General features: G+C 36.4%; 1 protein-coding gene across 2 annotated transcripts in view; it reads right to left on the reverse strand.

Moving 5' to 3' along the window:
- Positions 1-630: 630 nt before the first annotated feature.
- Positions 631-14,738, reverse strand: part of cno (adherens junction formation factor afadin) — a 525,824-nt gene continuing 511,716 nt past the window's right edge. For both annotated transcript variants that reach the window (XM_090380034.1, XM_090380033.1), the window contains 2 exons: positions 7,708-7,821; positions 631-2,116 (listed from right to left, as the gene is read on the reverse strand). In XM_090380034.1, the coding sequence (XP_090236160.1) occupies positions 1,223-2,116; positions 7,708-7,821 (1,008 nt within the window). In that variant the 3' untranslated portion in view covers positions 631-1,222. The remainder of the gene's footprint in view (positions 2,117-7,707; positions 7,822-14,738) is intronic.

Here is a 14,738-nt window from a genome sequence, read left to right on the forward strand (position 1 = left end):
CACAAAATTTAATATTCTTACAAAATGAATTGATTGTATTATTGCATTTGAAAGGAAGCATATACGATAGTCAAATTTTAAGAAATCAAGCAATGTTTAGATTACAAGAAAATCAGGATGAATTAGTATTTTTTTTTTTTTTTTGTTTCAGAATAATTTAAGCCCTCTATAAATAAAATCTATATGCATTTGTGACCTATACAATTCTGAGCATTAACTTTTAAGTTTGCTTCTCATAACTCAATGAAAGTTTTTTGTTACTTGTGATTGTGCTTCAATGAAACAGGAAGGGTACAATAGATCTTTTTAAATGCACTGGAATGAACAACTGAAAGGCACTAAAATTGTGTTATTCATAACATAACATATAGAGATCTCTTGCTTGTCTTCAAAAAATTACATTTTTTTTGTACAAAATTGACTTTACAAGTTCATTCACTCAAACATGAGTGATATATATATATATATATATTTATAAAGCAGTAAAAAAGATACAATTATACTTATTTAACAGGAGATTAAAAACAAAGTGAAAACTAGATTCTAAGATGATATGAAATTTTTACTCATAAAAAAAGCAATAAGTGATTGCTTTTAGTCTGAAAACTGAAAAAAATATAGCAGGTTAACATTACACTTATACTCTCAGAAAACAAGAAAACAGACAACAGAACATAAAATTTTACATAGCTGCAGCATATAATTTTTCACAGGACGGATGCATGGTGACAACATGAAATATGCTAGATGATGAAAGGCACATTTCTAAGTTCCTTATATAAGTGCTTTATATATGTTTATTATACAAATTTCTCCACAAAGGTTTAACTACGAATGACTCGATGCTAAGAGTTATGAAGAACGGTGGAAAAATATAAGAAGTTTGCAACACTGAGATGATTCTTCAATAAAGTTGTAAAAAATATGTTAAAAATATTTTGCACAGTAATCTTTCTATAATTCTGTACAGCTGTTCAAGGATGGTAACATTGTGTGTGTATATATATTTTTATTTTATTTAACACTATTCTCTAGAACTGCCCCAACAAACAGAAATCAGGATGAGATGGGCAGTTCTAATGATATAGGCAATGAACAACAGGATATGCCAAAATCAGATCCTCTTTTCATTTAACAGCTGAAACTTGGACATTTCTTGTTTGAAATGAACTAAGAAAACAGGATATAGTCAGCATTCACAACCTGATAATTTCAAAAGATTTCAGGTTCCATTTATGTTACTTTCAATGTCCCGTTGGGCACGAGAAATTTTCACCTTGTCTTTTGGTGTTTCCTTTTCACCAGTTTCCATTGCAAACATTTTCATTTTCTCCTTAAAACTCAGTTTCTCAGGTCCAGTATTTTTGCCACCATGATGATCCAGCTGCATCCTTTCAGCTTCAATACGATGCCTTGGGTCTCTATAAACTTCCTGTGCACCAATTACCCCAGGTGTAGAATTAGAACTATAATTCATATTTTGAGAATTATGAGGTGTAGCCAGCACCTCATCAATATCTTGTAATGTATATGATTGTGAATTTGAGCTTACCACTGAATGACTCCTTGTGTCATGGTTTGTGGCATCATAAGTCATTTCCAAATCATGGAAAGATACTTTCTTTGGTTGATGCTGAGAGTTGTTACTGTCTCCATTCCGAAGAGCTGAATTTGTTACTAGTCTATTATTTCCACCCGCAGACATCTGGTTTGTCACTTCATATGAAGATTTTCTTTCTGGGGGTACAGGGGGACCTAGAGGCTTCTCTGGCATTACAGTATTATGCAATGAAGGAAGAGAAGGCGGAACACCTTGTGATGGTGAAGTAAGCAGCGAATCCAATCTCTGAGTCCCGCTCGGTTGTCCCTGATACTGTGTAAGCGAAACATTATTCTGAGTGTGGTATGAATAGTTTATTTCAACAGGTGGTGGTGATGTAGGTAGTGGAGGAGGGATGTCCTGATGAGAATTTATTTGCTCCTTCAGTTGATTAGATGGTGGTGCAGACATTTGGTTTGCACTGTTAGGATGACTAATGTTGCTGGACTGATTTAAACTCTGGACAGGCCACTGTTGTTTGTGTTGTAAATTCCACTGCATACGAGAGTCTTCATCCTAAGTTGAAGAGAAAAAATAAATACAGAAAGAAGGAAACATGCAAAATTTGTACACCATTCACATTCTTATATAAAAATTAGCATTTTTGGGAGGGGGGCTGCATTTTGGCTTTAACATGACTCAATACACCAGATAAATGTGTTACATATATAAAATGACAGATGGAAATACAAGAAACTGCTGATTTTTATTTTAAAATAACAAAACAGATGCACATACAGCATATATACAGTGATCCCCACTTTTTCAAAATTTGGTGGGGGAAGTCTATTATTGGCTACAGGCCACTGCCCAGCCCTCAGTCCAACCATACCAGCAGCACATGTATGTACCCTGCTCTCAACCTTTTTTTTTTATAATGGCACCCCTAAGTAATTTATTTTATATCACCCACATATATATATATATATATATATAAAAAATATTAAAAAATTTAATATGATAGTTATTACAATAATATAATTTAAGAAATTATATCTCATAATACAAATTATAATTTTATTCTTTAATATAGAGGTACTAAGTAAACATCAATTTTAGAACACCACAAAATTAAAAAGATACTGTACACCTTTTTATAATGAAATAAACATAAATTTTTTAAAAAATAATAAGTTAAAGTAACTTAAACCCAAATTATGTGGCACCAGGGTTGAAAACCACTGTACTAGAGGAATGGGAAAGTGAGCATGTTTGATAATCAAAGATAGATGCCAAAAGAAAAAAAGAATTAGTGTACATAGGTGGAAAAATGTAATGCGCTTAAATGAAAAAATAAAAGAACTTGATAGTGCTCAGCGGGCAAAAGTGCATCATTTGGAAGAGATTTTGGAATCAATGAGCCAACAGTGGGATTCATAAATAAAAATGAGAAGGCAATAAGAGTAGTGCCCTGATAAGTGCAAAATTGGAATCACAATTTGTGGATAGAGGATTAAGCACTAAAGAAAATTCCTCTAAGTAGTTTGTGAGAAATCAAAGCAGTTATCATTTCAACATGCAGAAGAGTAAGGAATTAATTGCCATCTTCTGATTTTCAAGCAAGTAAAGGATGGTCCAATAGATATAAAAATAGGCACAGTTCGCACAACATAAAGCTCGCTGGTGAGTCAGCATCAACAGATCACGAAGCAGCTCAAAGGTATCCCAATGAACTAAGAGAGATGATTATTTAATCTGCGGACTGGTGCAAAATCTTATCTTAATTGTTGTCATCTCCTTGACATACTCTCCCTTGAACTTTATACACTTTCGGCACTATCATGCCCATGCATTAAATGCTATTTGCAAGCCATTTTTCGAAAGACTGAAGTGCTTCTGTGGCTCTGTGAGAATCTTTGTCGGGTGTGAAACACTTGCCTTTCAGAGCTTTCTTCAGACATGGAAACAGAAAGAAATCACATGCCACTAATAAGGGGGATGTGGCAGAATCTTGGCACTTATGGCAGTGATCACTGCCTGCACAATATTAACTGTATGGGGGCCTGGCATTGTCTTTACGGAGAAATCACTTCACACCAGAAAGTTCTTGACGTTTCTCATAAATGTTTTGGCAAAGTTTGACCCCGAGAAAACTCCGAGTATTCATAGTTATTCCACAAGGCAGAAAATGTGTAATAAGAATGCCTTTTATGTCAAAAAAACACAAGAATCATTTGTTCGTCAGACGAATGAGAAGCTCAATTTCTTATGTCTTGGTGAATCGGAATGTTTCCATTCCCTCGACTGTTGTTTTGTCACAGGATTGTAGTGAAAAATCCAAGTTTCATCACAAGTCACTATTTGATTTAATAAAATTTGACACCGTGGTGCAAAATGATCAAGCATTTCTTTGCGCATGTCTACTCTTAGATGTTTTTGTGCTGGAGTCAATTGTGTGGAATCCAGAGGGCACAGATTTGCGACATTTTCAGGTAGTCTTTCACAATATTATGAGCACTACCATATGAAATGGACATTTTAACAGCTAATCCAAAATGGCATTCCAAGATTTCTTGGGCTTTTGCGATTTGCTCATGAGTTGAGGAGGAAGGCTGATCAGGTCTTGGGTCATCTGCAACAGACTCATGGCCCTTAACTGAATCACTTGTACCATTTAAATACAGCTGTTCGTCGACCAAGCACTCTACACCATATGCCCTACGTGATACTTGCTTCAAAATGATTGTCAGTGACGTGGCAAAAAAAAAAAACAAACTCTTCACGCAACAATAACTCTTCACGTACTGGCATGCGCGCACACAGTCTGTTCGGTAGCAATGAGGGAGAGTGCCTCTAGTGGCACTTATGAAAAGTTTGCGCAGTAAACATACAATGTTACACCAGTCTGCGAATTAAATGATCATCCTCGTACATCAGCTTATTGAGAAGAAAGGATATCTGCCACAACAGGTCTTCGATGCCGACGAGACTATACTCTTCTGGAAAAAAATGCCAGATAGAACTTTTCTTTCAAAAAATGAAGAGACTGCTCCTGGTTTTAGGATAGTAAAGGAGTGTGTATCCCTTTTTCTGTGTAACAATTGCTTCAGAGGACTGTGTAGTAAAGCCTATGCTCGTATATTGTTCCACAAAAACCTATGCACTGAGAGGCAAGAATAAAAATCAAATGCATATTTTGGTAAGCAAACAAAAAAAAAAACCAATAATTGGGTTACTACATTATGCTTAGAGTGGTTCCATGATTGCTTTGTCCCCAAAGTAAAAAAATTCATGGTATCCAAAAACCTCAAATGGCACCCAAATGACATTAAATTTGCAAATTTGAATACAGGAGTGGTTTTTCTATCATTGAATACAACCTCATCTCTCCAACCCTTGGATCAAGGGATAGTGTCATGAAAAGCATACTATTTATAGCATGTTTTTTCCAATTCTGGCAACAGGATTGGTGAGGGGAACAAAGAGGTGCTCTTATGAAGAAAGGCTTCTGGAAATAGCAGCATCTGGAAACTAGGCACCTGTGAGGTGTATACGGCCTTGCATGGACTGAGAAGGCTCAATGCTGATGGGATTCTTCTTCTTGCTCGGATTACAAATCTGATGAGACAAACTAAAATTGAGGAAAGACAGTTTTGAATAGATGTGCAGATATCTGCCTTTAGCCAGTGGATAGTTGATTGTTGGAGCAAATTTCCATCTGTCATTGTGGAAGTTGATTAATAAATTCAAGGAAGAACTAGAGAAACTTTTAGAGTGAATGGATAGGTGAAATAGAATTTTTTTTTTTTTTTTTTTTTTTTTTTGCTGATGCTGTATAACTTGCTTTCTTGCATCAATGTCTCTACTAATGCTAGTGCTAATTTAAACTGCATGGATAAAGCAATGGTCTGCACAAACAACTGAACTTACAGTTGTAAAAATTTATAATGACTCAATTTATGTCTTTTCATCTGTTTTTTCAGTCAGCAAGATTTATACTGCATGGATAAAGCAATGGTCTTAATTGTCAGAGCAGAATAAGCTTTTCTTTGTGCCCTGGTATTGCACTGCTTTCAACAGATAGCTTTAGCTACATTATAACTTTGAAAACTGATTTCATGAACCAAATGGCAACTGGCATCAAACAACTTTACAACTCAGTCCCTCATGAAAGGTTACTGCTGGGGTTCTCCAACTTTGCCATACAGTGACCCACATTCCACTGAAAAAAAAAATGGAATCACATTCCATTTTTTTTCAGTGGATACCATGTCTGATATGCAGATGTACAACTTCTCTGACTCCATATAAACATGAAGTACAAACAAAATTTATTTACCATGAGAGATTTTTCTGTACATGTAGTTGTGTAAAACTTATTAGCATTAGCATTAGTAGAGGCATATGATGCAAGAAAGCAAGCTTATTCAGCATCAGCCAAAAAAAAAAAACAACCACTACTCCCATTTCACCCCTCCGTTCATTCGAAATACCTGTCCAGCTGAGCCTTAAATTTGTTTAGGCTATCAACTTCAACAACAAGCGATGGGAGTCTATTCCACAAACCAACTGCCCGCTGGCTAAAGGCAAATTTCCGCACATCTATCCGACATCCGTCCTTCCTCAATTTGAATTTATGCCCTCTCAGGTGATTATTCTGAGCAAGAGGAAGTATCCCATCGGCATTGAGCATGCTCAAACTATTCAAGGCTTTGTACACCTCTATCAGATCACCTCGCCGATGCCTAGTCTCCAGGCTCTGTAATTTGCAAAACTTAAGCCTTTCTTCGTAAGAGCAACCCTTTGTTCCATTCACTAATCTTGTTGCCCTTCTCTGTACTCGTTCCAGCAGCTCTACATCCTTCTTGAAATGAGGCCTCCAGACCTGTATACAGTACTCAAGGTGTGGCCTAACCATTGCCTTATACAAGGGAATAATCACATCCCTGTCCCTGCTAGAAAAATTCCTGTATATCATTGACAAGACACCATGAGCTACTCTTGCAGCTCGTCTGCACTGCTCAGAGAACTTCATATCTGCCTGCACAATTACCCCCAGGTCCTTTTCATTCTCTACCACTGTCAGCGTAGTACCACAGAGTTGATACGTTGATCTGGGGTTACTGTTTCCCATATGTAGTACTTTACATTTGTCAATGTTAAACTTCATTTGCCACCTCTCAGCCCATCTGCTCAACCTTTCCAGATCCTGTTGCAGCAGCATAGTATCAGTAGTGTCCTTAACAACCCTGCCAACCTTGGTATCGTCTGCAAACTTGGACATTAAGCCTGATACACCATCATCAATATCATTTATAAATACAGAAAACAACAATGGACCCAACAATGAACCCTGAGGAACTCCACTAATAACATTAGTCCACGTTGAGCAGTGTCCATTGATTACCACTCTCTGTCTTCTGCCACTCAACCATCCCTTTATCCATAGCAGCAATTTGCCTCCAATGCCACACTGCTCCAATTTGTGCAGCAGTCTTCCATGCGCAACAGTATCAAAAGCCTTTCTAAGATCCAAATATATAATATCAAAGTTATTCCCTGCATCCAGTTCTTTTGTGACTACATCATAGTATCCAATCAAATTGGTCAGACAAGACCTGCCCTTAACAAAACCATGCTGTGTCTGAGCTATAACTGAATTCTTGTCCAGATGATCCTGCAGTGCTTCTTTAACCAGTGCCTCCATTAATTTTCCTGGAACCGAAGTTAAACTAACAGGTCTATAATTACTTGTGTCAGCCTTTGATCCTCCTTTGTGAATTGGGGTTACATTTGCACATCTCCAGTCCATGGGTACCTCCCCTGAGTCCAAAGAAGCTCTCATAATTATGGCTAGGGGTTTGCTTACTTCCTTTGCTGCCTCCTTTAATATAACTGGATAGATCCCATCCACCCCGGGTGCCTTTTTTATGTTTATCCTCAATTTCTCCTCCACTTTCCTCTCAGTTATTAGAAAATCATCTAGCTCACTGCCAATGTTTACTTCACCTATATTACAAATATACTGCAATCATTTGCTACTAATTTCATTAACATAATTTTACTGCTACTTTGCGGGAATCATTAGTTTGCCTGGTTCCTCCATTCATTACTTATGATAATTTAAAAATATGAAATAGATTTTTGCTCATATATCATTAATTTACCTGTCTCCTGCGTGCTTCACGTAATAAATGTTCTTCAGCTTCCTTAGCAGCTTCTAATTCTCTCTTTCTGTGAACCTCTTCTAATTTTAACTGCCGTAACTTACCTTCTTGTTCCTGAAATAATAACAGTGAAATAATGAAAAAATAATTTATTAAACTGATGAAAACAGAAAAAAAAAAATAAATAAATAAACTATTGACTTGAGCAGAAATTATTTTTATCATTTATAGTTGGTAGAAGATAAAACCATATTACGCAAAAATAACTTCATGTAACTATAGTATCGCTGTGTTGCTTGTTTTTTTTTTTTTTTGAGTTATTTTTAAACAGTTCAAATTTTTCATAAGCAAGCATGAACCAATTTTGTGATACAGTAAAACCTTATTAATTCAGACTTTCTATAATTTGAATTGTGTTTTTCCTGAATGTATTTTATTTATGCTTTTGGAGCTTTGCCTAAACAAGAATTTAACAAAATCTTGAATCTCTCTCTCTCTTTTAAAAGAGATTCAAAATCTTGAATCTCTTTTAAAATAGCTTCACAATCACTTCGAAGAAGTAAAGTCAGCAAAACTAAACTGCAAATGAAAATATTAAGACATTTTATCATAGACAATGCTCCAGTACACCTTTCTGATGAAATTTTATCAAGTTCCTTTCATATTCTTTCTTATCTGCCAGAACCACAACCCTCATACAATCTACGGATCAGGGGGTCACAACCAGCTGTAAACATTTATATTGAAGGAAACAACGGAAGAATATCTGGTTTCTCTCATGAAGAGAAGAGACAGCAGCTAATATTAAAAATCAGAACGTAAAATGCACTAATACAACTGGGCTACAAGTTGAAATGGGGTAAAGCAGAGTACAATAGTAATGAGCATCAGTCAGTTTGCTGGAGGTAAAATCTGAGTTTTTTCTCACTTTTGATTGATTAAATGTCATGTTGTGAAAAAAAAGCCCATAAAAATCACTTGCATCATTGGCAAATTTTAACTCAAGCCTTTTCAATGCCATGTGGGAGGAGAAGGATGTGATTATAACCACTGTGCTACTCACAAGCCCCTAGTGGGCAATGCCAGATTTTAAAATGTTCTTGTTGATACTCTGGCATGACCACTAAGTGAGAGGTGTTTGATAACGAATATAGTCATTACATGTATTTAGCAGCCATGTGTGCTTGAACCATGGTCGACTCAAACACATGCATTATTGCATTCTCATACTTGACAACATCAGACCATCTGGGAATGCTGGCCTACATATTTTTATAGGTCCTAAAAATCATGCCAAGGGAACCTTCAATCAATAGTAAATGTGTTTCCCAGTATTCTCCGCACCCTTAAGGACTCTTGTGGCAACCCTGGTGCAACCATGCCACCAAATCTTGGTAACAAATATCTACAGGGAACATTTAACTTTCTGCTCTCTCAGTAATGCACTCATTAGTACCATACATATCAGAGGTACGAATTACTTTTATTTGTGGTCAGTATTAGTAAATTTGTATCTCAATGAGATCCAGTCCATTTTTGGCATAAAATTAATAAAACATGAAATAAATATTATGATAATACAGTGGGGCCCCAACATCCGATGGTAATTCATTCCACAAAACCCATTGTGTGTTGAAAATATTGTAAGTTGAAGCCAATAATACATTGATTTCCTCTAATTTGTTCGTTCCCCAATAACACATGAAATATATATTTCTTACACGGTATACTTCATTTTTACATTAAAATTTCCAACAAGAAACAGTCTTCAGCTGACACTTTTTGGGTGTGTTTTTCTTCCTCTCCAGTGTCACTCTCCATAATTTTCTCCGAATCTTGTAGCTCCTCTGTTGTTAGCTCACTCCCATGAGTGTCAATAAGGTCCTCCACATCCTCTTCGCTAACCTCCAGACCCACTGATTTACCAAGAGTGACAATATCACCTTCAAATTCGTCAATGTTATGGATAATTAAAGATGTTTTTCAAGGCACCATTCCAAGAACTTACAATCAGCCTCACACAATCCAGCATGTTGAACTTCGACCTCCAAAAATCTTTGAGGGTGACAGCATTTTTACCAGAGGTCGCTGCAAAGCAACTTGCGAACATTTTCGTGGTGTAGATTTTTTTGAAGTTTGCAATCACTTGCTGGTCCATTGGTAGAAGAAGAGGAGTGGTGTTGGGTGGCAAAAATTTGACTTGAACAAAGTCAAATTGCACCTCAAAAGATTGAAAAGGGTTGAGATCATGGCCATGCCTTCATAGGAAGCTTATTTTTCTCAAGATAACTCTTCACTGAAGGACAGAAAACTTCAAGCTCCCATTCATTGAAGACATCTTGTAACCCAGGCCTTCTTGTTACTGTGCCAAAACATTCCCAGCATACCTTTGTCGATCTTTTGTTGTTTAAACATTCTGGGGTGTTAGAGTGATATACAAGCAAAGGCTTCAGCTTTAAATCTCAAGAGGCATTGGCACCCTACAGGAAAGTGAGCCTATCTTTCATAGGCTTGTGCCAGGTAAACTAGCCTCATCCTTAGTGATGTACGTTCTCCTGGGCATTTACTTCCAGAAGAGGCTGGTTTCATCAATGTTAAAAACCTGGTGGGGAAGATAACTCTCCTGATCAACAAACTCTTGGAATTCAATTTTAATGGTCTCAGATGCATTTTTTTTTTTAAACTCGAACCAGTCTCTGCTGGCTTTAAAGTCTTCAAAGAACACAGTAGTCACTGGTTGATGGAGCTTTAAGTTTCAGATTGTCATAGATCTGAAACAATCATATGAGAGATGTTTCACGTGCCATGCATAGAACAATAAAAAAGACGCTAATTGGTTGAGAATAATCGTACGAGTGATATTCCATGCAGCATGCGTCTGAAAATTTCCACCCATGTATCATTCCAGCTATATCGGAAAGCCATTGGTACCTGCAAATATCATTGGTCCTTAAAATAAACTGTTGTATGGAAGGTATATTGGTTCCTGAGAATATCAGATGTTGATGTCATCGTAAGCTGAGGCCCCACTGTTTATTTTTATTTCCTTTACTTACAGAACAAGATGTGGCATTTAATGTAAAGTGTAAATTTTTTTTTAAATGTTACATGCTAGAAGAGCATTTACAAATTATGCAAAAAAAAAAATATTCACTTAGGTTCAGATTACCAATGGTGTGTGAAAAATTATTGGCAGTCCACCAATCATCCCAAAATTATGTATTTTGGATCTGTTTTTATAATGCTTTGAAGATTACCATGTTTGTTATACAAGATATGTTTGTATAACAAACATATTTTATGTTATATAATTGTTATAAAACAAAGATTGCCTTTATATGTTGTGTAAACGAAAAATCAAGTTTACTGATTTTTTTTACACATATTTTATTGGCATAACTATTTTCCCCCCAATGTCTTATGATACTTTTTCAGGACGATATTTCACGTAGTCCGGAAAACTTCTCATATCCCCCATGGTCAGCAAGAGATTCCTCTATTTGAACTTGAGGTGTAGCTATTAAATTAGGAGACATGCAGCCCAAGTGCAACCAGTGCAGGGCTGGCAGAACACGGTAAGCATAGTAAGCAAGGCATAGGGGTAGTAATGTCTGGTGGTGCCAAAATTCAAAAATTTTTACTATAATAATATTTAATAAAAATATCTCAAGGGTGCCGAATACATTTTTGCCTAGGGGTGCCAAAAACCCTAGGGCCATGTCTTAACTGGTGAAACAAAGGCATGGTAGCTGACCACAAACCTTTCCATAGTTGTCCGCCAAGTCACATTTCAACATGCTCATTCACTTTGCAGTGAGACAAGTTTTCAATTATCCTGTGTTTTTGCAGTTTGCCGGAAAAATGACAGACAAAAGAATCTAAAATAAGAATCAATCAAACCTCAAATTTTTTACCAAAACTAAAGAAGGGAAAACACCAACTTAAACTTACAAGTTGTTACATCAAGTTTATGGGGAAGACACTACATCACGAGCTTGTGTGTTTGAATGGTATAAATGATTTTTGGAAGGAAGAGAGAATAGAGAAGACAATGGACAACCAGGCCATTCGGTATCCACGAAAACCACATTCAGAAATAAGTGACTGTCATTTAAGCATTAGAATGGTTGAATGAGAACTCAATATGGACAAAGAAACAGAAAAATTTTAACTGAAAATTTAAGCATGAGAAAAGTGTGCGCCAGGATGGTGCCAAAAATTTTGAATGCAGGTCAAAGAATGAGAAGACTCAAAGATTTTGAAGGTGTTTTGAAATAAAAAACCAAAGATTCAGACTTTCTGAGTGTAGTAATTACTTGCAAAGAAACCTGGCTATTATTCTAGTACAACCTTGAAATTAAAAGATATTCAATGCAATCAAAGAAAAAAACATTCCCCCAGACCAAAAAAAGCAAAATCAAAATCAAAAATGAAAACAAAGCTTCTTTTTAACTTTAGTATTAAAGGAATTATTATGGCTGAATATGTCCCACCAAATCAGACTGTCAATCATGCATACTACACTGAAGTTCTGACAAGGCTGCATTAAAAAATTCAAAGGTAGAGAAGTGAATTATGGAAGGATAGTTGGATGTGTTCAGACAATGCTTCAGCACACAGTATGCTTTCTGCTTGCCAATTTCTGCCAAAAAACAAATTACTGTGTAAATATGCACCCTATTTGCCAGGTCTAATCCCCTTTTCAATTTTTATTCTTTCCTAAACTGAAACATATACTTATGGAACCCATTTTCGGTCTATTGAAGACATTCGGGAGACAGAGAGAGAGAAGAGGAGAGGGGGGGGGACCAAAGTGTTAGAAGGGCTTACAGAAGTTGACTTCTAGAAATGTTTCTGTATGTGGAAGAAATGTATGGAACAGTGTATGCAAGCTAAAGGTAATTATTTTGAAGTGGATAAATTGTAAGGTACAAAATATGCCATTATATTTACTTTAATGTAGTTAGAGAAGGACATTATGTGGTTGTTTTCCATTAAGTTATTACTAAATATAATACCACTCTTATACCACATGAAATTAATAAAACAGTTTAAGCTATTCGCCTAAACTACTATATGGTAAGGTAAAGTTTCAGATATCTTACTGATACCCATCATCAGACCGTGCTGTTGGGGGAATAGAATACAATTACCGATATTACAATTGTAATTGTATTCTATTTTTGTTCCCCCAACAGCACAGTCTGATGGTGGGTATCGGTAAGATATCTGAAACGTTACCTTAATGTATAGTAGTTTAAGCAAATAGCTTAATAAACTATATTATTAATTTCACATGGTATAAGAGTGGTATTATATTTAGTAATAATATATTTACTTTATTACAAGAGTCTTGTATTCAATAGCCATACCTTGTATGTAGGTACGGTGTATGATGTTTTAAGTGGAGAAAATATAATCATAGGTACAGACACGAATGCAAATTTGCTAGAAGAGTGTTATACAAACACTATACAATGGAAAGTAAATTGGAAGTGGTGAATGGTTTAGACCTGCATTGTACATTCTCCTCTAATATATGATTTGGGGAAAAAAAAAAAAAAAGAAAAGAATTTGTTTTCCTTCCTCAATGTTAAGAAAATCAATGAAATTACTAGGAATAGACTCACAATTGAAAATAAGCAAAAATGGGAGAGCAGCCTGGATGCTGACAGGGCTAAGCTCTTAGGACAAACTTTACATGAGGCTTCATGCAGTTCAATGAGGAGTAGGAAGAGTCAACTCAGTCCTACGGTGGAACGAAGAGTTGACTCAATTGAGAAGAAAAACTAACAAGAGTAGGAGAAAGTACCAGAGAGCAACAAGACAGGAATTATATGAGGTGGAGGTTCAACAGTATGGAGTGGCTCAATGCAAGGACTATATGCTAGAAGGCCTTAGTCTCTAGGATACTGAATAAATTATTTATTGATGATGAGGTAAAGAATGAAAGCAAGGAACAACAAGAAATAAGGAGTGAGTTTTCTATAATATATTTATAGGATGCTCTGGATAAATATTTGGATAAATAAATATTTGGGGAACATGCTTTGTAAAAAAGATAGGTGGAACAGGACCAGGGTATGTCTGCCAGGGGCAAAGGTTGATGACGTTGTAGAGCGAATATCATCTTTTAAGGGCACAAAAGGTGATATAGTTGTACACGTTGGCACTAATAATATTAAGAGTAGGAGACCGGCAGAATTACTTAACATGTACAGGTCACTGTTGAACAAAAGCCGAGAATTAGGGTTGAATTTGAAAGTGTCTGCAATTCTGCCCAGACACGATAGGAGGGAGTATATGATGAGAGCCTTGTCGATCAATTCGGCCCTGGAAAGATTGTGCAAGGCTCAAGGGGTAGAATTTTTTTCAGCCTGGACTGTACTTGTTAACAGGAGAGATTGCTTCTACAGGGATGGGATACACTTAAATAGAAAGGGTGCAAGAATATTTGCTGATGCTATTGAGGCAGTGTTAGGTGGGTCGGAAAACTGCTAGCTTGGGGGGGAGACAAAGACCAATAGATTGACAGTAGCCACTGGCAGAGGTGAAAGAGATTCTTGCACTGCTTCTATTAGAATGAGCAATGAGCAGAAGCCTGAAAAACAAGATGCATGGTATTTCAGAGACTGCTGGGAGCCATTGCGGTACAAGTAAACACATGGGTTGTGTTAGGGTAGCTAAGAATAGAAACAGGTGCAGGTATAATTGCGTGTACACCAATGCTAGGAGTTTAGTAAATAAATTTGATGAATTTGAGGTATTTCTCAAAACATCGAAGGCTGATATAATTGGGATATCAGAGACGTGGTGTCACACAGATATAAGGGATGCAGAACTGCAATTTGGGGAGTACAACGTCTACAGAAAGGATAGACAGGATAGGAAGGGAGGAGGGGTTATGTTATTAGTTAAGAAACACATAAAAACCAAGGAAGTGAAGCCAGTCGACATCGCTGGACAGTGCAGTGTGGAGTCAGTTTGGTGTGACATAAACATTGGGAGATCAAAATTGAGAGTAGGAGTGT

This window comes from Mastigoproctus giganteus, chromosome 8, assembly GCF_048544385.1.
Source record: "Mastigoproctus giganteus isolate SK-2022 chromosome 8, ASM4854438v1, whole genome shotgun sequence".
Classification (NCBI taxonomy): domain Eukaryota; kingdom Metazoa; phylum Arthropoda; class Arachnida; order Uropygi; family Thelyphonidae; genus Mastigoproctus; species Mastigoproctus giganteus.